The sequence below is a fragment of the Grammomys surdaster genome, unplaced genomic scaffold, assembly GCF_004785775.1.
Source record: "Grammomys surdaster isolate TR1022 unplaced genomic scaffold, NIH_TR_1.0 129, whole genome shotgun sequence".
NCBI classification, from domain to species: domain Eukaryota; kingdom Metazoa; phylum Chordata; class Mammalia; order Rodentia; family Muridae; genus Grammomys; species Grammomys surdaster.
This window is the reverse complement of record NW_021604587.1, coordinates 5109323-5133998: the sequence shown is the minus strand read 5'-3', so window position 1 is coordinate 5133998 and position 24676 is coordinate 5109323. Positions and strand designations below refer to the sequence as shown.

The window sequence follows — 24676 nt, the reverse complement described above, 5'->3', positions numbered from 1 at the left end:
AGTCACTTACAAAGTATGAAAATGAGAATAGACCATGTTCCCTAGAAGAAAATGCCTAAGGTAATCTTAAGGGACGTAGTTTATGTCCTTTGAAATCTATTAGCATTTACAGATTGAGCAAAGAACAAACCTCCCACTTGAACAGCACTCAGAAGTAGGTAGAATTTAATTTGTGGCAGTTCTAGCAGTCAGACCCAGTGCTTGTCCCTGGACCTCTGAGAAAGTCAACTCCTCCACAGGAAGTGAAGACTTAGAGTTCAGCCTTCCCCAGGACTGGATAGCTTTCCCTGCAGCCATGGCTCTGATACTCACCTCTCTCATCCCACCAGTAGCCAGGGACACTTGAGGAGCAGTCTGTATGATCTGCTGCAGGATGGTGATGTATGTTTGGATTTCCAGAAGATTCTGTTGCAGAGGGAAAGCATTTTCATTAGAAGTTGAGCTGCTGCAAGGTGCTAGGGCTGGGAGGGCCATTCCTGGGGTGAATGGGGGCTATCCCTGGGGTGAATGGGAGCTATTCCTGGGGTGAATGGGAAGTTTCTTATTTGTCCTGAGGGCCTCTATGTGTTCTCACCCCAGGCTAGAATCTCCCCCCTCCAACTCCCACCCTATGCGAGCCCAGGATTGAGTGTCTGCACACATTGTCCCACATCTGTGACCACACTTGGAAGGACAGAGGGATAAGCTGCAGCTGCCACAGATGCAGAAAGCAGTGGGGCAGAAGAACAAACTGGGGCTCAGTTTATTTTGCCATTTCCCTTCAGGTACCTTCACACTCTGCCAGTGGCCTCACAGAGCCCTGGATGACAGGTGCATGAGAAGAAAGGGGACCAAACACAGCCTGGAAGCTACAAAGGACTATGACAGCACAGGGCAGTGTTTTAGTGAGAGGGCAGCTATAGCCGGCCACGCCTATACTAAATGACTTACTGGATATGAGTGTCTTCTCAGTTAAGCTTTCAAAGTCTTCTAGAATAAAAGTCCTTTTATGAGACAGGGCTAACCATCAACAGGAATGCCTAGTGACCTTTACCAGGCAATGTGCCTTTCCCAGCTCTGAGCAATGACCGATAACACAGCCCTCTACAGAAAACAGCCTTGGCCAATCATTGGTCAACTTGTCGAGGAAACTACGAGGGCCCCAGCCCAAGAGTGAAAAAGACAAACCTCTGGCCTTCAGGTGAGACCAATGCTCCCCTCTGTCATGCTACTCCCATAGCCCTCCACTAATGTAACTGTGGAACGTGGGTCTCTGTTCATAGGGGCTGACTTGAGCCCTTTCTCATCAGGCTGGGCCCCAACAGATAATGAATGGGAGCTTGCCACCACTGTTCTAAAAGTCTACTTTAGGCTGGCTCCAGGCATTGCTCTCAGGATTCAGTAAGATAAATATAAGGAAGCTGGAAGGTGTGGAGGAGGAAACAGGCAAGGGCCTGGTGAGAGGCTGGAAGGATTGCCAGGGAAGGGGTACGACAGTGCAGAGTGTGGGGCACACACGGGAAGGTGGGGAGGGTGGGAGGGAACACAGGGCTAGCTAGGCCCTTGCCCAGCTCCAGATTGTCTCTAAATTACCAAGCTGTCTTAGTCTGAGTTTCCCCAGAGAAAGATCTGGGTGTGGACAGCTGAGTTGGGCAATGGCTCAGGGCCATGTGACTAACAGGACAGGAAAGAGGCAGGGAAAGGACACTGGCCAAGCAGGGTGTGCCATCTATTGCACTCCCGTGGGCACAGAGATCAGACTGCTGAGAATCTCCTCCAAGTCCTGCTGCCCAGACAAGAGGAGCCCAGGGAGTTCACACTCCCATCAGCCACTGAACAAGGCTGTCCAGGGGTGTGGAAGTTCCCCAGTATTTCCTATGAGACAGCAGCTCTCCACTGCTACAATAAGCTCCTTGGCACAGAGGCACAGATACTGTATCAGTGAAATAAGGGCCCAAAAAAGAACACCGCAGAATGAAAGCTTTGCCAAGAAATTCTAGCCTGGGGTGAGAACACATAGAGGCCCTCAGGACAAATAAGAAACTTCTCATTCACCCCAGGAATAGCTCCCATTCACCCCAGGGATAGCCCCCATTCACCCCAGGAATGGCCCTCCCAGCCCTAGCACCTTGCAGCTAACTCTTCGCAGGACACTTTCCAGCTTTGGTTTCCTCTTTTTTACAAACTAACAAAGAAGAAGAGGGGGGCTTATAAATTCTGGTCTCAGCTGTAAATAACCTCATTCCCTTTATCCCAGTGATTCTTAACCTGTGGGTCATGACCCCTTTGGAGTCAAATGACCGTTTCAAAGGGGTCACCTAAAAGTAGCAAAATTATAGTTATGAAGTAGCAACAAAAATAATTTTGTGGTTGGGGGAAGGGTCACCACAACATGAGGAACTGTATTAAAAGTTTGCAGCATTAGCAAAGTTGAGAAACACTGCTTTCCCCGTTCCTGTCTCCAGGTTGCTGCTGGTGTCAAGACACAACATACCTAAGATTCAGATTATAATACGAGTAGTCAGAGAAGACCAGAGCCTAAGACCACTGCCTTCTCTCTCTGTTAACCCATGGTTAACCCAGAGCAGCACCATAGAGGATACCACTCACATTTTAAAGATAGGAAGCAGCCTAGAGAGACCAGACTGCTCACTCACAATTACACAATGCTAGGATGTGATTGTCCAATGTGCCAAGGCCTCCAGCATAACACCTGCAAGAGGCATGTGAGGGAGAAGAAAGGGCAGGATACTCTGAAAGAGGAGGTTCCTAGCTGAAGGGGATGACAACCCCATAGGAAGAACAACAGTGTCAACTAACCCAGACCCCTCAGAGCTCCCAGAGACTAAGCCACCAACCAAAGAGCATACATGGGCTGGCCTGTGGCCCCCACTACATATGTAGCAGAGGACTGCCTTGTCTGGCCTCAGTGGGTGAGGATGCCCTTAATCCTGTAGGAACATAATGCCCCAGGAAAGGGGGATGAAGAATTCATGTAGGGGGGACCAAGAAGGGGGACAACATTTGGAATGTAAATAAATAAAATAATTAAGATAGATACATAGATACATAGATACATAGATAGATAGATACATAGATACATAGATACATAGAAACATAGATAGATAGTTAAATAGATAGATAGATAGATAGATAGATAGATAGATAGATAGATAGATACATAGATAGATAGATACATAGATAGATAGATACATAGATACATAGATACATAGATACACAGATACATAGATACATAGATAGATAGACAGAGGCTCCTAAAAGAAGGTGTTAACTGGTTGCCTCAAAGGCAGAGCTAAGGACTATAACACAATACCTTAAACATACACACACACAGACACACACAAACACACACACACACATTCTCCCTTCTCTGCATTTTTCTGAGATAAAAACAGTTGACTGCTTAGTAGAGATAGAGCTGCCTAAATCATTTTGTAAATTATGACACTAAAATTTGTAAATTACAGACACTAAAATGTAACATCCCAATCCCTGCATATCCTGGTGTTGCCCAGTGATACTCTCTGTGCGCTTCTGCCTGGGTAAGTGCTGACCAGTGGCCAGCTCATGCTAGCTCAGGGTCTGTAGTCATAAGCTGCTTACTCTAGCAATCAGTCTCCTGTTCAACCAAACCCACGCTGAGCTTTGCAGGAGAAAGGGCTTCCCACACGTGCTGGTTACCTTCTTGTACCTGTCCTTGGCCACACTGATATCTGCTTGAAGAAACTGTGCTTCCAACTGAAGGTGCAAGTTACGCAATAAGGCTTCATCCGCTTCCTGAAACAAAAAAATAAAGCCATGCCAGGCTTACATGAGCACTTCAGTGTAAAGAGAATCAGTGTAGAAACACAGGGATGAGGTAGGGACTTAATAAAACCCAGATTCTTGTTCAGTAGGTCTACAACACACTCTCTCTCACTCTCTCTTCCTCTCTCTCTCTCTCTCTCTTCCTCTCTCTCTCTTTCTCTCTCTCTCTCTCTCCCTCTCTCTCTCTCTCTCTCTGTCTGTGTATATACACGTGAGCCATCTTGCATGTGTGGAAGTGAGAAGGCAACTTTCAGAAGCTGATTCTCTCCTTCTACCTTGGGTTCCTGGGATCCTAAGCTGGTCATCAGCCATGGACAGCATGTGCTTTTTCCCATGGAGCCATCTTGCCAGCCCCACACACTGAGTTCTAAATAAAGCAGTAGGCTAGTCATTAGATCTGGTTGAGAACAATAGTTCTCATTATGCAGCGATTTTGAACTCAAGGGGACATTTGACAGTATCCAGAGGTACAATTATTGTCAGGACCTGAAAGCAGGGTCAGGAAGACTGCTGTATGTATCCTACAGTACACAAACAGTCCTCCACACCCCACCACACACAAAAAAGAATATTACAGCCTAAATGTCCGCAGTGCCAGGCTTCAGAAACCTTATCAAGAAAAAGCCGAGAGTTTAGAATGCCCACATACCAAATAGCCTCTCGATTGACATACATCCATGTTTGTTCTGCATCTCGCCATCAGTAACGAGTTTCAAGACCAAACCTAGATGAAGGTGGAGGGAGAGAAATGACTCCACAAAGCTGTCCTCTGACCTTCACTCAAACACACACACACACCACGGCATGTACCCCCATGCCACTTCCACCTCACACCATACACACACACACTTATATACACATACAATAATAACAACAATAATAAAATAACTTTAGAGGTGGTGCTCACATCTGAAATTGACTTAAATGCTTCAGTAGGTTTGGTGTGACATTAAAGGTTCATCAGGAATTCCCACTCCCCGAGACAACACTGCCTAGGCACACCTGCCAAGACCTGCGACATTGCCAAATGGTTTTTTACTGACCTCTCAAGAACTTTTCATGATGAATGCTTTTCATTAATGAAAGTAGATACTAGTTTGGTCAAACTACTTAAGAGACACTACCCTTCAATAAGAGAGTTAAAATAAGCAAGATAAGGGGATGGCCACGGCTTATTGAGACACTCCCCACTTTGACTGTTAGCCTAGCAAAGCCCATGGGATGTATTCTCTGGAATGTCACTTGATTCTCTAACTGTTCTTATTGAAGACCATAGATGTGGGAAGATCCCTGATAGTCTGATGCTGACAGCCAGGATATAGAAATTCTGACTCTATAGTGGGACTTCACAGACACTGCTGTCTTTACATCTATGACACTGGAGAGCCAGAGATTTAGGGAGTCTACTCATGCCCCCATGGGCTTTGGGGGGGTCTGTGTTAGAATAAATACTCTGAATGTATCCCCCACCTCCTTCAGGAATAGCACTTTGATGTATAGGGGCTCACCACCCTGGAGCTGGAGTCATCTGGGACAGATGTGAAGTGTCAGAAAAAGACACAGCCAATTTCTTGGATGCTTTCCACTTTCCCTCTGTCCCTTTTAAAACTATAGCATTAGGATGGGCTAGGTATAAGTAAGTCTTATTGATGCTCTTTTTTTTTTTTACCAGAAATGAACCTATATTTGACCCACAATTAATGGAGAATTAGAAATGGAATTCCACGCACCTCTTGTCCCTTGCATTATTGCTAAAGAGATCAAATAGTCAGAATCTTACAGATGGAAGAGACCATGGAGAACATTGGTCTGCTCACAATTTTTTTTAAAGCCAATGATACCTTCCTTCAAGTAAAGTATACCATGGAAGCCACTGTATAAGATCAAAGCAAAGGTGCTTCATTTATTTTTCTTTCCTTTAAGATGGAAATGGAGATGGACCTTATACATGCTAAGCACATTGGATCGTCTTCCTGCAGATCATAAAAGAACACAGACAGCCCATCTGCCCAGCAGTTCTAGTCCTTTAGTGCCCCTTCAACCAAATCCAAACGTATAGCAAGTACATTTCAAGCCTAAAGTCTTTTGGAGGGATCTGTGGGTCCCTCCATTCATTAATGGAAACTAACAGATGGTACAGGACTTGGACCTGCCATGGGCTTTTCTGGGATGCTGAATGAAGAGCCCATCCTACCAGACACCTACCATCCCTCCACATCTACCCCTGGGGATTATGCCAGGACTTCATTGGCTCCCGCAAAGCAATATTTCAAAGCCACCTGTCATGATAATAAAAATGCAATACTTGTCTTTAAAATAGGATAATCAGATGCTTCTGTAAGCACATGTCTTGCTTGGAAGACAATCATGTACTAAACTGCCCGGAAAATCCCAGAGGTGATCCAGCACTTTGGGACTGTGCAGTTGCTGATATGATGAGAATTTATTTTGGAAGCGTGTTCTTTTATTTGTGCCAGAGCACAGAAATGTGTAGACGCTTGTGTTTTCATTATGTCTGAGATGCTGTCAGCTGAATTTCCAAATGCTGCAGCAACAGAAGCATCTAGATTTTTCAGAACTGACTGCCTGCGTCAACTGTCTAATTTGAGAAAATAATCCAACCCTGATACTGTGTGAGCTCAAAACAGGGCAGACGGTTCACAGAACAGATCATACCAAGAGAGAGATAGCTATAAATGCAAATGCTCTTGGGGATACCAATACCCCTCCCAAGTGCTGAGGACACACAATGAAGTTCTACAGGGCCCAGGATATTTACAGCCCCACCCCCACTGTGCTGGGGACAGAAACCAGGGTTTTGCACACGCTCTGAAAGCACTTTACTACCAAGCCATTTTTGAGAAAGGAACCAGAGACAATTAAAGTTCAAGGCACCCTTGGCAATCATCCTTGACAACTTTTCTATGGGAATGCTAGACTTCCATCAAAACCCAGCTGCTAAAGAGTGAAGAGCCAAGTTCATTAAAGCCACAGGCAAGCTAGGGCTTAATTTAAAAACACGTTTCCTTCGACCCTGGATATCAAAAGAAAAAAAAATCTTCCCAGATATGTTACAAGTTGCTCTTCGCATCTGTCTGGAGGAGGCTCTGGGTGAGCTGAGGCTCCTCTCACTGGCCTCATTTCTGCTCTCCCTGCCCTTCCTCCGTCTTCCTTTCCTGCAAGCCTCTCCACGCTCCAGCCTCCTCCTAGATACCTCCCTTCCCAGTCCCACCCCCCAGAGTGTGAAATTCTTGGACATGTATAACCCTGGTAACCCTGAAGATGGTCAATTCATTTTCCATCTTTTCTGCACCGGACCTCAGTGCCTCCTGCTCTTTCCCACAGGTGACGTCAGAGGCAAGTAAATTGCATGATGTGAGCCAGGCTTTGAATGCTTTTCATGTTTTTAAGTAAACATGTGTACCTAGAAGCCACAGCAATTTAAATTATTCAAGTTAAAGAAAAGAAGGAGAGTAACGATTTAAAGTTCCTTCTTACAGCCCTCTCAACTAATAAGCAAATTCAGGAATTATTGATAGCGGGGAATCTTCTAAGCACACATATGTGGCAATGAATTATAGAGTTTGTACAAACCTGAAAGGTTATTTAAAAAGCCGTCTGTGGTTCTTGTTCCATCAAAAGGCTGAGCATGTGACTAACTCTGGCCATACTGTTTTAAGTGTTATGTTGAGGGTTTGATTTCCCTTCAAAGCAGGTAACAAAGAGTGGCTTGCTCTAATGTACGTGCTGTTGAGAGCCAAAAATGTTCTGGTCCGGAAGTCCAATTGCATGAGCAATGTGAACACATGACAGGAGTGTGAACAAAGAACCAAAGACTGAATCAATGTCTTCCCACAGCCACACCCAAGGGTGAAATCCTCCTGCGAGTGACATTCCAGGAAATGACCCCTGAGACTAATTGGAGAGGCAAAGAGTCGGTTTGACTGAGCAAACATCTCCAGACTTGCGGAGCAAAATCTCTGACCCAAGCCTGGCAAGATGGCTGAGCAGTTAGGATACTTGCTGACAAGGCTGATTGATGATGTGAGTTCAGCTCCCAAGATCCATGTGGTAGAAAGAGAGAACAGACCCCTGAAGGTGTCCTCTGACCACAAGCAATGGCATATGTGACCACATACACAACAACAACAGATGCACATAAAAAGGTAATCACTTTTCTGACCAACCGAATGAGAATTCCACCCTTCCAACCTCCTTCTCAGCTGATGACATCCACAGACAGAACAATGGCAGACAGATTACCATTGTGAACAAGGCTCGATCCTGCTAGAAACCCTGACTTGTGGAACTCTCTCCTCTGAGGGAGGGACAACTGGGGAACTTATCCACGAACTGCTGACCCTCAGTGACTAAGGTTCACTTCCTGGAGTGTGCACACCCTGTGCTTCTGGGCTGAGTGAGTCATGTTCCGAAAGTAAGAGGCACAGGAAGCCTCGCTGTGCCCTGCACGTGTGCTAACCAGTCAAGTGTCCCGGGATATGGATCCACTATCAAGACCGAAAGACCACCTTGAACCTGCAGCACTGGACTTTGTGTCTGGTTTCTGTTTCTGTTTCTCTGATAGTCTTTAGGAAGTAAAGAATGAGCCATGAATATAAAACACTCTGGTCTACACCTGCCATGCATGGGATGCCGAGTTCCGAAGCTGCTTAAGCTCATGGGGAGTCCGTCACTGGAGGAAGAAGGAGCTGGGCTGATTTCTTTCTAGGAGTGACTCTGCCCATCAATAACCAGAGGCTGATCTGGGACTCTCACAAGCTGATTCAAGGACCTTCCCAATCCAGTGTTTACATGACTTCACTTAACCCAAGTGCAATTACTGTTCATCCTGGGTTTTCCTTAGATTGCTTCAGTTTTTTTCCTTAGGTTTATTTGAAATGAATTTTTTTATGTAGTACGCTTTAAATAAAAAGCAACAATAAAAATTCACGATTCAGGAGGCTGGAGTGATAGCTAAGCAGTTAAAAAGCACGTGCTGTCCTTCCAGAGGGCCCATATTCAGTTCCCAGTACCCATGTTGGGTGGTTCATAACTCATTCAAGGGAATTCCAAGTGGCTCATAACCACCTATAACTCCATCTCCAGGGGACCAGATGCCCTTTGCTACCTTCACGGGTACCTGCAGACACGTGGCATATTCTCACACAATCACACACACACACACATACATACATACATAAAACTTTTTTAGAAAAAAATTATAACCAGGGCTGGGTGGGGAGATGGCTGGGCAGTTAAGAACACTTGCAAAGGACCTGAGTTCAACTCCCAGCACCCACAGAGCAACTCCTAACTATTCATAACTCCAGTTCACTAGCTCCAACCCCCCCCCCAACCTATGCAAGCACCAGGCCACACACGTAAGAACAAAACATCCACACACATAAAATAAGACAAATAAATCTAAAAAAAATAATGCACAACTATGAAAAACTGTACTCCTCCATGAACCAGCTAGAATCCTCTCCTATTCCATCAGGTCATGCACGTCACAGCTAGGGAGAAAGAAGCTGGTATCTGTCGCACCAGATGTTCTGCTCATCACCACAGATGAAGACTTCGTACTGCCACGTGACAAGAGAGTCACGCATATTGCTCAGTCATTTCATGCTCAGGAGGCATGGGGACATTCTCCCGCCGCAGCAGTGGTGGGAACTGTAATTATTCCCATTTCACAGATTCAGACGTTGAAACTCAGAGAGGTAAGGGAAGTTTCCCACCCACCCACCCCCACCCCCGCCCAGTCTCATGGATACTCAGCAGTGAGGTAAGAGTCTACTAACATGCTACCCTCCTCTTTTGGACAGCACAGTTCACTTGTGGGCAGGAGGGTTTTACCCTGGCCAATTCCCTATGCTAGCTGTCACCTAAACTCTCAGTGGCAATATCATGAGGGTAATTCTTGCAAGGCTGACAGTTCAAATACCCAACCCCTACATCACAATATACATGAAGGTCATGTGGCTGCTTTCTCTGGGAGGGGATATCTTTTCCTTGGTGCTCAGTTTCTATACTGTCTGATTTTTCTGCTGAGAATATGAGTTTCCTTTGTGATAAGAGAAAAAAGACAAAATGTTTTACAAGCCACTGTCATTCACTTTCCATCAAGGGTAAAGAGAATGACCATTGTGATCGCACTGAGAGGGTCCTCTAGAGAGCCTGAATCCCCACCTAAGTGAGAGGTGCTGGATATCTGTGTCCCAGGCAACATGGCCTGGGAAGAAGATGATGGGCCCTCCTCTTGCAACTTTGGACTGTATCCACAATCAAAAATGGGATACGTTAAAGAAGCTAGAACAGCTGGGTGCTGCTGGATGGTCAGGAAGGAAACTCCCAGCTCTGCAACAGACATGGAGCCATCACTCACCCACATTGACACACTCATCCACCAACCTAGAGTCTGTGACCTTGCAGCACTGCCAAAGCTTATCTTTACTGCCATATTCCTGTTGTGTCTAACATGCTTCCATGCCCTCTCTTCAGCCTGAGATAGTCCCGAGCGATAACCGATGACCTCTCATTAATCATCCATGGCACCCCTCTCCCACGATCATGGTTTGAATAACACATTAGCTGCCCACACAGAGAATGGGCACCAGAAGCAGGTAATGTTGATAAAAATGAAACTGGGCTTCCCAAATGTTTAGTTCTGATTTTACTACCACTTTGACAACAGAGTTCAGACAAAGCCTAGGAAGAGGCAAATATCCTGAGTATCCTCTACTGCCTAAAGTGGCTTCCGGGTATATGGGGAGAATTGTAAAGCTAATCTTCACTCAGGAGGGAAGAGTTTTGTCTAAGTTAGGACTTCTATTGCTGTGATAACACCATGAGCAAAGGCAGCCTGGAGAAGAAAGAACTTATGGCAGCTTACACCTCTCAGGTCACACTCTGTCACTGAATCAAATCAGGGCAAGAACTCAAAGCAGGAACTTGGAGGCCGGAACTGAAGCAGAGGCCATGGAAGAGTACTGCTTACTAGTTTGTTCCTCCGGCCTGCTCAGGCTGCTTTCCTATACCATCCAGGACCACCAGCCCAGGGCTTCTCATATAAATCATGCAACAAGAAATGCCCGACAGACTTGCTTGCCTACAGGCAATCTGGTGTGAGCATTTGCTCAACTGACATTCCCTCTTCTCAGATGACTCTAGTTTGTGTCAGGTTGACAAAACAAACAAACAGGACAAGTTCAGCATCTCATCAGCAAGAGGAATGAGGCTGTGAGCAGGGGAGAGAGGAGAGCTGGCAGCCCACATGCCCTCAACAGCATCCCATGACTCCTTCCACCTAATGCGTGAGCTCTGGCATGACCCGAAAAGATGGTTCTTGTAGCTGTTTAGCCATGCCTATGTCTGTCCAACCCTTCTGTCCACAACAGAATCTGCTACTCAAAGCAGAACTCTCCCAGCTCCAGCAGAAAATCCAATCCAGCTGATGATGTACAACCGGAAAAAGGAAACTGCCCTCCCTAGGAGCAACTTCACACAACCATGTAGGAATGTTCCAGAATCCCTGGCACCTCCCCTGTGGCTGTTTCTGGGCTTCAAAAAGAGGGAGCTTCAAAGGACGTTTCTTCCTCTCTTCCTTGAGTTCTTTGCTTCAGAAAAGCAACCTCAAGACTATTAGCCAAGAGAATAGAGGTATCAATTTACACAATAAACACTGTCATTTGTGACCTGTCTATCTGGATAAAGCATCAATGGGCTCTTTGCTGTAATGCTCTCATATTTTGATAGCCTAGAACTATGGTCCATGTTTTGGGAGCTTGGTCTTCAGGGCAGAGGTGTTAAGAGTAATAGGACCTTCAAAGGATGGGGCATAGCGGGAGGGCCTTCCATCCCCTCCCCAACTATGGCTTCCTATTTTGCCATGCGAACTCACCTCACATGTTCACACAATTGAACTAAGCCAGAGGCCCCCTTCACCAAATCCAGTGACATGTGTTTGTACTAGCAACTTCCAAAACTGCGTGAGATAAAGAATTCTCTCTTTGTTACAAATTTCCCATCCTTGGGTATTTCATTATATTATGAGAAACGGGTTAACATACCTAGCATAACATATTAGCTTCGTGGTCTATGTTTCTCTCATGAGACCACATACAATGCATCAAAATGTGCTTTTGTGTGTCTGTTCACTCACAAAGACTCACGGACATTAAGAAGTCAAAGAAGAAAATGGCAGTAAGACACATCCTAAAATAAAGGGAAGTGGGTTATGGGAAACAACCGCTCCTACCATTCAGTAGCGTAAGGAGGCGCCTTAAATCCAGAGCTGTGGTCTGCTCACCTTGTTAAGCCGTTCCAGCATTCCCTTTAGCACCAGTTGACATTCACACTCATTTTCGTATCTGTGAATCAGACACACAGGCAAGTTAGACAGCTTCTAGACTTTCACTGTTACAGATCACATTACCAATGTAAAGTTCAATCTCAGATAACACCGTGCCCTTTTCTTTAAGGAGGCAATTTTCATCTTAAAGAAATAGCTAGTTCCGCACTTCCTTGCCCACTGCTTCCCAATAATTTTCATACCATCAAACACATAGAAAATGCAGATAATGGGAAAATATAAACAACGTAGAAGTCTTCCACCCTGGAGCACCTTAGCTGCTTCCCACCCAGCACCTGAGGATGAGGACATTACAGGTCAGCATAGCTATAAGCCAAACATGAGACAGAGACAGGAAGGCTGTAACAAACGACAGATTTCCTCAACTGATGTGCTCCTTCACATTTGCAACACGTCGATGTTTCTGTATTATATTATTTGTCCTCACAACCAAAGAAAAGGATTATTGCTACCTTTGGGGGAGGGATGAGGAGCAGGGTTGAGAACTTTGCCCAGAGGCTAGGGATATGGGATATGGCTCAGTGCTAACTTGGTTGCTGCCCAACCATGAGGACCTGAGTCTTTCTCCCATTTCCCTTACTTTAGAATCTTTCCGAAGCCAGGTAAGCTTGGCTTATTTGAGAAAGGGCCTCAAGTAGCACTGAGAAAGGAGTAAGGAAGGGCGATAGGCAGCCAGTGCCAAGTGTGCTGTCAAGAAGGCTAGCACCATGGGCAGCTAGCATGTGCATTAGTTATCCAAGCTAGGGGATTTCTCTGACTAACGACCTTTGTCAGAGGCTCAGGGTTGCTCCTTCCTTCCTTTTTAAAGCTGAACGCTATTCTATTTTATGGTGTATATACCATATTTGCTTAGACATACACCTGAGAATGGCACCTCAGTACTTATATATTTTAGCTATTGTGAATGGTGCTTCTGTGAACATGGGTGTACAGCTATCCTTTTCCAGAGCCAGATATCAAGTATTTCGAGTGGATGCTGACCAAGAGAAATGCTGAGTCACAGATAATACTGTGTTTAGCTTTTGGAGCGAGTCTTCTCCATAGCAGCTGTGCGGCCTCATCTTCCTATCGGGAAGGCCCAGTGCAGCCCATCCTTACGAACACTTGTCCTCTGTCTTTATCTATCCTAATGGACACAGAGTGGGCCCACGACACTTTGGTCCTTCTGTTACCACAGAAACCAATTCTAATTAACAATGAGCCTAACCCACATCACACAACTTTCTGAGGCCTGTTCATCTTAGCCTGTGTGTCAAAGTCAAGTACTGACAGCCCATGGAAGGTGCTGTGTGTAACCCCTGTGTTTTCAGACTTAAAAGGGCTAGAAGGACAACCAAACCCAACCAGTGATGCATGCCAATTCCAAGGGCTTGCTGTACCTTAAGCGTTTCTAAACTAGTTTTACATTTCACACCAAGAGGTCATTTGCATTCATTCCTCTTTGTGTGGCTCTAATAGAGCCAGAACTTGTTTCGCAAATAGGTAATTATCTTTGAGAATAACATTGTTAACAAAAATCTAATTTTCTCATGGCTTTTTTCCTGCTAGAAGCACCTAAGACTCTCTGCAACTTAACAACATGTTTGGTAATGAGCACAGCAGCACAGTCTCATGGGTAATTTTCATACTAAAAAGATCCACCTAGATATATTAAAAGAGAAGTGATTTCATTATATAAAATTAATGATAAGAATTCCCATGTTCATATCAGTGAGTTCATAAACTAAAAACATACTTTGTTTTCCATTATCTGGTTGTTTATATAAATTATTGTTTTGTTTCCAGCAATTTGGATAACTGATTATAGTCATCATTGTATTTTGTATTTTCCTAGTTTTTATAGTTCTTGTTGTTTACTGTTTTATTTAGTCTTTGATGCACTGAAAACATGGCTGTGAAATTAGACATGTTCCAGATGGAGAGCATGTCTAACCGGCTGTGGGCCTCAAGGCTCCTGCTTTCCACCTACCTAATGACTCTCCCCTGCCTCTGGCTACACACCAGTTCACCTTGAAAAGGAAAAAACAAATTTGGGATGCAAGTCGGTTAGTGTATGTGTGTGTGCATGAATGAGGATGAGTGTGGAGTAGTGTGTGTGTGTGTTTATAAAGATTTTCAAAACCCAGTAACACAAAATAGTAAAACTTCTCCTTGGGGAAATGGTAGTAAATAAGCCAACAAGGTACTAAATCAATCACAGAGCATGAAGAACTGCTCCATACAACTCAATCAGGGGCTTCTACCCCACCTTTGATTATTCAATTCTCAGATAAAAGACACATGAGACCTTTATTATATGCCCAGCTATTGGCTGTTGGCAACTTTATTTAACAATAGTTTTAAATCAAGGAACAGGGTTTTAATGTACATGTGGATTCTCTCATTCCCAGGAGCAACCAGGCCTTGGGAGCCAGTACTCATCATTACAATAATGTCAAAAGATCAAACTTCAACAACCAGGAAATCTCAACATAGTTGTTTCCCAGTGAGGTCTCATGGGAGTCATGTTCATCCAAATCACAACAGATGACAGCCATCTGGGGACCCAGGGCAATCCATCAGGCTGCCTTGGGTATCTGAGCTCTATGACACTGTGAATGTTTTTAATACCACCTAACAGTATATGCCAAAAAATTATGATGGCATTTTCACATTATGTGTACTTTACTACCCCCACCCAAAGAAGGAGGGCTACTGACCTACCCAAATGGAATAAGCAGTCTAGTGTGGCATTCCATAGTCTACAAAATCCAGAAGGGTTAAAGTAAGGGTACAGTTCCGTTGGTAGTAAGCTTGCCCAGAATGCACAAAGTCCTAGATTTGATCACAACACCAAATTTCAAACACATCTGTAATCCCAGCTCTAGGGAGGTGGAGGCAGGAGGATCAAAAAAAAAAAAAAATCCAAGGTCATGCTAGGCCGTGGTGGTGTAAGCCTTTAATCCCAGCACTCCGGAAGCAGAGGCAGGCAAATCTCTGTGAGTTCAAGCCTGGTCTACAGAGTGAGTTCTATAACACCCAAAGTCACATAAAAAGAAACCCTGTCTTAGTGGAAAAAAAAATCCAAGGCCATGCTTAGCAACAGTACCAAGGCAAAGGCTAGGCTGCAGTTATGCACACTTCATGTGCATCCTGGTACGTCAGCTTTATCTGAAGGAGAGCCTATCTCTGCCCACACTCTACAGGAATCCAGTAATAGATTTTTCAAGACTCTTTTTTGGGCAGAGTGTACAGCCAGGACAAGCCTCTGTTCAAGCCCTGCTCCCCACAGGCTCCCTGGTTCCTAGGGCTCAAAACCAGGAACAGAAAGATTGATGAATTTAATAAACTATCCAGCACTTCAATATTCATTATGAATATAATATTCATTATGAGTATATTCAATAATATACTCATTATGCTGCATTTTAACTTTTATTATGGAAACAGCAGTTGGACTTGATAAACAAGCTTTAAAATATCCACATTCACTCATTCAAACATAATTAATTCCCAGATGTCAGTCGCGACACCGTGAAGACAATTAGACTTGGCATGTGTAGATCTGGACGCCATGTCCAGCACAGGCATTCATTAAGGGAGTGAGCTTCCCCAGATCCCTTCCCACTCTGAGCCTCAGTCTCTCTGTAAATGATCTGGTAGAATTTGGTTGTGAAGGTCATAGGGCATTAGGACTTCTCAAAAGCACGGTACTGCACCAATGATTACCAAAGTTCTTTTCACAAAAGCTAAGTAATGAAACCAACATAGGCATCCAACAACAGAGGACTGGATAAAGAGAACGTAATAAAGACAGACAGATGATATGTATGTGAATTTTTTCAGCCATAGAAAAGAAAATTATGTTGTTCTCAGGAAAATGGATGCAACTGGAGATTAACAGTAAGCCAAATTCTGAAAGCAAATAAATGTTTTCTCTCATTTGTAGCTCCTAGATTGTATATAGTCATATAAAGTCATACACACACACACACACGATGAAAGAAAAGAAATTGTATAGGGCAAAGGGGAGATAAATGGGAGGGAGGAGAAATGAGAAAGTAAAGTATCCAGGGAAGAATGTGGTTAAGGTACAATATATACCTGTATGAAAATTAAATCGAAAAAAAAGTATGGAGTCTGAGAAATTGGTCATGTGAGAGTGCATATTCTGAAATTATAGAACTAGGACTCACTGGGAACTGGGAGGCTGCAGCTCTGGGGTGGTGCAAACCATCTTGCTTATTTGGGTGTAGGTTCAAGTTAAGCACCAAAAACTCGAACAATGCATTTAAAACCTGTGCGGTTCATTGTATGTTCTACTTAACATCCCAAAAACATAAGAAAAGTAAATGAAGCCGAAACTGGAAAGTGCCATGGGCGTCTTTAAGACTCCTGCATCCGGATGCCCCTCTCTCAGCAGAACAGTCTGCACTTGCCCCTCCATTCCTCCCTCCACGTCGCACGCGGGGCTTCAGTTTCCCTAACCCTGCCTCTTACTTGCTGCGGAATTCGTCGAGCGCGCGCTGCGCCTCAGCCTCCTGCCTCTCCAGCCGCGCGTGCTCGGCTGCCAGGTCCCGGGTGCGCTGCAGATTGGCCTCGACGTGGCGCGCAAGCGCGTCCTCGGGCCCGGGCTGCTCGCCAAGGCGCTGGAAGGCGTCGAGCTGCCGCCGCAGGCCGGCGTGGCGCTGCTGGAGCGCGCGGGCCCGCTGGACCTGGGCGGCCACGCGTTCGCCTAGCGCCTGCAGCGCCGCCAGGCCGGGCGCGGTTCCCCCGGGCTGGGCGGCGGGGCCCGCGGGCTGGGCGCGCTCGTAGCGCTCCTGGCGGGCCTGGAAGACGTAGCTGCGGCGGTACATGGCTCCCGGAAGGCCGCGGCCTGCTCCGCGCCTGCTAAATAACCGGGCTGGCCGCGCTGGGACGTTCCAGAGCCGGTCAGCAGATGTGCCCTCGGGGCGGGCGCCCAACAATGGAGAGCCGCGGCCGCTTTGTGTTCGGGATTAGCCGCCCATACAACTCCCGGGTGGAAGGGACATCGGGCGAGGACCTCTTTGTTCCGCCATTGTGGAGGCCTGTTGCTGTGTGACTGCATGGAGGGTCAGGGGGACAAGAAACGCATGATGCTTGTTTGACTGGTTCTCCTGGGCGCGGTGCAGGCCACCCAAGGCTAGCTTGCCAAAATCCTGCAGCAGAGGGCCTGGCACTTTCTCCTGTGCCTTCTAGCTTTCCTTATGGAATTTACTTAACACCAGTTTTGTTTGTGGTTGATTTCAGGTTTTAAAGGCGTTACAATTATAACATGTTGCTGAGGTAGGGCTCATGTCTCAGGTAGGGCTCATGTCTCAGGTAGGGCTTCCTAACTAAGCATGCAGATAAAATGGTCTATCATGTAAGTGTTGAGCTGTCCTTCTAGTAATTTCTTACTACTGTTTGTGTGTGTTTGTGAGGACTCGACATGTTTAGTGACTTAGGAAGACTGGTGATACTGAGCCATCACCGTTGCTTTTTCACCAAGGAGGTGAGGCTAGCAGAAATCCTTACAGTCTAAGGATATAATAAACTCTCCAGTTCTCAAATAAATATTCTCATTATGCTTCATTTTAACTTTCATTATGGAAATAGCAGTTGGAGTTGAAAACAAGCTTTGAAATACATACATTCACTCAATTTGATAGTTATGCTTTGAAAAATTCAAAAGTAAAATTAATGTTGAAAATAGTGAACTATTTGATGAGATTATTCCTGGACATAAATATTTGTCGTATTAAAATATTTAAAGATCATTATCAAAGGCTGGGGAGATAGCCCAGTGGGACCTGAGTTCAAATCCTCGGCACCCACGAAAAGCTGGCATGGCTAGGTATGCCTATAACTCCAACATTGGAGATGGAGAAACAGCAAACCTTCAGTTCAGTGAGAGACCCTTCGTCAAGGCAGTAAGGCAGAAGACAGTGAGGAAGACACTAAATGCTCTCCTCTGACCTCAGTGTATATGTGCACACATGTTCACATTTCTATAGCCACATACTTAGCAGTGCATGTATATCACACACAATTTTAAAAAATCAATATCAAAAGGATCGGTCTCTTCTAAATTAAGCATTAGCAATATCATATATTACCAACCATATGGATTACACATAATTCTGCTACAAATTAAAGTCAGTTATTAAAATAGGAAAAATCACTGAGATCTTTGTTTAGTTTATTATCACTCCGAGAATCATGTATAATAAAGGATACAGTCTGGAACAAAGCAATTTACGATCTGTTTGTGTGGTGGTATGGTCATTCTCTCTTTCTCTCTCTCTCTCTCTTCCTTCCCTCCTCCCTCTCTCCTTCCTTCCCTCTCCTGAGACATTTAGGTTTTCGTGACCAAGTGGAGGAGAGCATGTGAGTATTTTTGAAGGTTTCCCACATACCGCTAGTAGCATGGTGAATTGATTTCCAACTTCCCAGAGAGCAAAACCCACATGTAACGGGTACCATAAATCATCCCTGGTGTTTGACATCATGTGTTAATCAGTCAGTGCTACAGAACAAACCACCCCAACCTAAGTGTCAAGCAATGACAAGTATTTATCACTGCTCCCTGGGTCCCCATCCTTGCTGAACGGTTCTAGCTGCAGTTCTTTGCTTGGCTGAGACAGCCCATAGCTCTTGTCCTTCTGAATTAGCAATGCCAGAAGCCCTGCTCAACAGGTTCATCCAGGCTTTCCTCTGCAGCAAGTCCACTCACATCCCGTTGCTCAGTCAAATTACAGGGTCACAGACAGCCAAAGTGGGGACTTACATGGAAGTCTGGGGAGATGACTCAGTAAAGTGCTCACTGCTAAGCCTGAGTACCTCATGTTCCTCCCCCGACTCCTCCCAACCCATGTAGAAGGAGAATTTGGTGTCGCACGTCTATGTAACCCTAATGCTGGAGCTGGGGGACAAACAAGCAGATCTAGGGTGCTCTCCAGCCTGCCAGTTTCCTGAACCAGTGAGCTGTAAGCTCAATGAGAAACCCTGTCTCAGAGAATAAGGTATAGGATAAGAGAGAAAGACACCTGGAGTCATAGGCGAGCATACGTACATACAAATGGATGAAGTGGGTTGGAGTGGCTCACTCGGACCATGGCAAGGATTTGGGTGTATTATCCCATCACACTAGAGAAAAGAATCAATACCAATTCCATCTACCCCACAGAATAATCCCACTGGAAATAAATGTATCCCAGAAATAGACCAAAGGAGGAAGAAAACATTGTTCCCATGTAATACAGTGCAATGAGTATTTTTAGACTACCTACTAGTAAGCCAGATGTGGTTATGTATCTGTCTACTCTGTTAATAATTGAACAAGGTGATGTCCCTCCTGTCAAGAAATAAGACATGTTACAGACTGTAATCTTCCTCCCAGGATGCTTTTAGTCAGCAAACTAAAACAATAGTTTACATTGGCATGTAAGCTGTTTTATGCCGTGATAACTGTACCCCAGTGTTAGGGGCGTAAACAACAAAGATTTGCTTACTGCTCCTGAGACACATCTGTCTGGAGTTAGCTATAACTTTTGCTCTGTGTACTTATTGAAATAGCTACTATTTTCAAGTACTGTTGTTCATCTTAGAGAAAGAACGATACTGTAGCTGGTTTTAAACATTTCCAGATATCATTGACAATATCAGTGGGGCCAAAACAAAGCAAATACTTGCCACCATTTAACTCCAAGTGCACTACTAAGTTCAAAGAAGGGATGAGAGCGGGTCCTACATCAACAACCCAAAGATCGAATGCTGGTAAGCAATCAGAAGGAACAGAGCTTCACTGTCGTCATCATCTATGATATGTGTGTGATAGAGCAATCATGAATGAATGAATGAATTGGGTCTAGAGACATGTATGAGGAGAGAATTTCAACAGGCCATAGGACAGTTTCACTAAATAGAATTAAAAGACACTAGTTTGGGGGATGGAGAGATGGCTCAGTGGTTAAGAGCACTCACTGGCTATGCTTCCAAAGGACCCAGGTTCAATTCCCAGTACCCACATGACAACTCACAACTGCCTATAACTCCAGTTCCAGGGGATCCAACACCATCACACAGTCATACATGCAGAGAAAACAACAATGCCCAGAAAATGAGTGTGATTAGAATCAAAAAGACACAAGGTTAAATTCTGGACCCACCACTTCAGTAAGTGATTGAACCAACCTCAGTATGGCGGTGAGAAAAAGGAAACGACCACTCACAGATAGAGCAGGGTCAGCACACTTCTCTTTTGTGCATTCACTTTCCCTCTCCCAGAATAATTACAGGGAGCACCGTCCTTCGTGCTTGTATTCTGACTTGCAGAACTCAGGTATGCCTTCAGTGTAACCATGAGAAAGCATCCTGGAGATCCCAGGTAGGAAACATCCTATTAACAAATTGAGAGGGGCGGTGTTCCTTAAAATCTTGATTTCTTGGCTAATACCATTATACCTTGAATGAGGTGGCATCTCAGAGCAGTTTTAATTTGCATTTCTCTGCTGGCTAATGATATTGAACACTCTTAAAATGTTTATTAACCAAGGTTTTTTGCTTTATTTTTTAATGATTGATTTAATCTTAAAAAAAAATCCCTCACATGTCCTTCTTGCTTGCTATAGGGTAAATTATGCCTCCCAGCCCACTCACACACCACACACCTCACATGTTTAACTCCTGACCCTCTAAGAATGTGATTTCACCTGGAAATGGGGCCTTTAAAAAGGCAATTAGGAATAACTGATGTAAATAGAGTGTGCCTTCACATGGCTGGTGTCCTTATGGGAGGAGATTAGAACACAGGCACACAGGGGAAGAAGACAACCATCTGAAAACCAAACAGAGAGCCCCTGTAATGCCTGGATGTCAGATGGCCAAGGTCTGATGTTTAAGCTTCCTGGCCTGTGACCCTTGCTCTCATCCTTTCCCACGACATGTAGATGTCTGCCACCAGAGGGCAGCAGGCATATGCCCAGCTGCAGTGCTTGAAGCCTTCCTGGCAAACTGCACCAGCTCAGAAGGTAAGACAGCTAGGGAAGGCCTGGGAAGACCAGAAGACTCTTGGCTCTAGGATCCCTGCTTAACATAGCCCATGGTTCAACCAGGCCTCATCTCTAAAGACGTAAAGCAGCCGATGCTCAGTGTCCCAGGAGTGGTAAGCTAACATGAAGGGTGACAACACACTCAGAAGTCACTCCAACTGTACATACATACACAGTTAACTCCGAGAAGCTTCTGGAAAAGGAAACTTGATAGTCAAGCACTACCAAGACAATAAAGTGCTAAGCTTCCTAGTCTCTTTGACCAACTGAAGGATCAGATGACCCAAATTTATGAGAGGACAGTTGACTTCTTGGAATGCAAGATGCTAAAAAGAAACACTGGAAAGAGTGTTACTGCAACAATTGTTGAAATTTGAATGTGGACTGTAGATTAGCTAATATATCAAAACAGATTTAGGATTCCTTATCTTGATCATTGTATTTAGGACATGTGAAAGCTGTTCTTTGGAGACACACTGGGTTAGGAATAGAGAGGTAGGAATGCAGCTGAGACGCATACAAATAGATTCATAGAATAACAAAGCAAGTCAACCAGAATGTAAAGAGCTGGAGGGTTTGGTCAGGGGTTTACAGGCCAGGTCTCACTACTTCTCTCATGTTTTCTCTAAGTTTGACCTTATAACAAAAGAAGAACTTACAGCCTCAGATCCCAAGAACTTCAGGAAAATTGTAATGATGACAAATGGATGTATATTTATACATATATATTATTTGAGAATTTCATACATGCATACAATGTATTTTGATTTATGTAACCCTCACACTTCCTCCAACTCTTCCAGTCAACCAAGACTCCCTCCCAACTTTATGTCTTCTTTTTACTTTTTAAAATATTTTTTATTTTATGTGTATGGGCATTTTACCTATATGTATGTGTGTGTGTGTGTGTGTGTGTGTGTGTGTGTGTGTGTGTGTGTATGTGTACCATGTACATATCTCATGCTCATGGAAATCAGAAAAGGGTATCAGATCCCCTGGAATTGGAGTTATGGGTAGTTATGAACCATCATGTGAGTGCAGGGAACTGAACCCAGGTCCTCTGTAAGAACTACAGGGTTCTTAACTGCTGACCCATCTCTCCAGCTCTCTTTCCTCCTCCTCTCCTCCCCTTCTCTCCTCTTCCTCTCTTCTTTTCCCCTCTCCTCTTCCTCCTCTCCTCCTTTTCTTTTCCTCCTCTTCTTCTTCTCCTTCCCTGCTCCTCCTTCTCCTTCTTCTTCTTTAAACAAATAACCCATTGGGTCTAATTAATGCTGCTTATATGACATGGGTGAGAAACCATCCACTGGAGCAGAATAAATTGACCAGGGACCACATCCCTTAGGAACTTTAAAGCCAATACTTCTTAATAACAATTTGAAATTCAAGAAATTATCCACTGATGCCCCAGATGGAGTGGTCTCAGCATCCACAATGTCACTGACAGCTAGGAGCAGTGTTCAAGTCTGCCAGATTACTTTATCATGCTGGGATCTTAAGCTATATCAACGCTTGCATTTCTTGCGCATAAGACAATGGGACACATCCTTAGGATGTTATTGATGTTCACACTAATTCATCTTCACTCTGGCTGTGAATGAAAAATAGCCCTACTCAGGACCTCTGGCTGTAGAAACCTGTCATTGTCCCTACAGGCCTCATCATCCTGGCTGAGTGTAGAGACACCTCTTTCACAGCTATCACTTCCGTGGATATCAGTCTCCCCCTGGCAACCAGATTTTTGCTCTGTACATCTCTTTGAGATGTAACATTGATGGCTCAGTAGTTAAAAGCACTTGTTGCTCTTGCAAAGGACTCACATTCAGTTCCCCATATGGTGGATTATAACCATCTGTAACTCCAGTTCCAGAGAATCTAATGCCCTCTTCTTTGCAGGCACCAGGCATTTACATGGAGCACATACGTTCGTACAGGAAAGCATACACATAAAAATAATTTTTAAAAAAGCTGTAACATCATTAAACATAACATCTCACTCTCAAATTAGCCAGCCTACTTTGGGACCACAACCCCCTTACTTCTGTGGATTAATTGATTTGATGGATATCAGGCCTTCTGGCCAACTGGCATACCCACGCCACCTTAAGAAGAGGATACTCGGCCGGGCAGTGGTGGCGCACGCCTTTAATCCCAGCACTTGGGAGGCAGAGGCAGGTGGATTTCTGAGTTCAAGGCCAGCCTGGTCTACAGAGTGAGTTCCAGGACAGCTAGGGCTATACAGAGAAACCCTGTCTCAAAAAAAAAAAGAAAGAAAAGAAAAAAAAAAAAGAGGATACTCTGAGGCTGCAGACATGGCTTAGCATTTCAGATGGCTCACTAGCTACTCCTCCAGAGGACCAGAATCCCATTCACAGCACCCACATGATGGCTAGCAACCATCTGTAACTTCAGTCCCAGAAGATGCCACACTTTCCATGGGCAGGTGCATACAGGCAAAACACCCACACATCTAAAATAAAAACAGAAAAGGAAACATTTTAAGCAGATACTTTAGGCTTGATACAATAGTCATGCCATAAGTCAGAGGCTGAGGCAGGCAGGTCTCTGTGAGCTCAAAGTCAGGCTGGTCTACAGGGCCACAGAATGAGACCCTGTCTTTTTTTTTTTAAGATTTATCTATTTATTTTATGTATATGAGTTTTATGTATATGAGTAGACGGTTGCTGTCTTCAGACACACCAGAAGAGGGCATTGGATCCCATTACAGATGGTTGTGAGCCACCATATGTTTGCTGAACTCAGGACCTTTGAGAGAGCAGTCAGTGCTCTTAACTGCTGAACCATCTCTCCAGCCCAAGACCATGTCTTAAAAAAAAAAAAAACTTTTGTTTGGTTCATGGTAATCAGGCAAAGGTGCGTGCCTGATGACCTGAGTTCTAGCCCCAGAACCCACATGGTGAAGGAGAAAACCCTCCCACAAAGGTTATTCTCTGACTCTCATACCTGTACTGTGATACACACACACACACAAAACACACACACACACACACACACACACACGGCACATAAAATAAATTAATAAATATGTAATTTTAAAAAATTGAAGAGAATATTTTGTATCAGTTAGGAGATGGATCCCCCAGAACTGAGCACAGACACCTGGGAAGACATTTCTGATAGAGAGGCACACTCACATTTAAACACACAATCAGCTGCCCTGCCATACACACCCCTGCAATCCCAACTCTCACAAGAAAGAGAATCGGAAGTTCAAGGCAGTCTTGGATATACAGCGGGAGTAGGGTCAAAACCAGCCAGGCCTACATGACATCCAGTTACTAAAGCAAAAATAACAAAACAAGCTTAAGCGTGCGTTTGAGGTGGCCATTGCTTTGGGGACTCTATAGAGTGGAGGTTGTTTGTTTGTTTGTCTGGGTTTTGTTTGTTTGTTTGTTTGTTTGCCCAGGACAACTTTCCCATAGTATCAGACGGAACCGACTGAAAT

The 24676-nt window shown here is 44.6% G+C and overlaps 1 protein-coding gene across 2 annotated transcripts in view; it reads right to left on the bottom strand.

Annotated features, from left to right (window-relative positions):
- Nucleotides 1–17257, bottom strand: part of Bfsp1 (beaded filament structural protein 1) — a 34858-nt gene extending 17601 nt beyond the window's left edge. For both annotated transcript variants that reach the window (XM_028755961.1, XM_028755969.1), the window contains exons 1-4: nt 16661–17257; nt 12119–12179; nt 3682–3777; nt 313–405 (exon numbers count right to left, since the gene is read on the bottom strand). In XM_028755961.1, the coding sequence (XP_028611794.1) occupies nt 313–405; nt 3682–3777; nt 12119–12179; nt 16661–17016 (606 nt within the window). In that variant the 5' untranslated portion in view covers nt 17017–17257. The remainder of the gene's footprint in view (nt 1–312; nt 406–3681; nt 3778–12118; nt 12180–16660) is intronic.
- Nucleotides 17258–24676: the final 7419 nt, after the last annotated feature.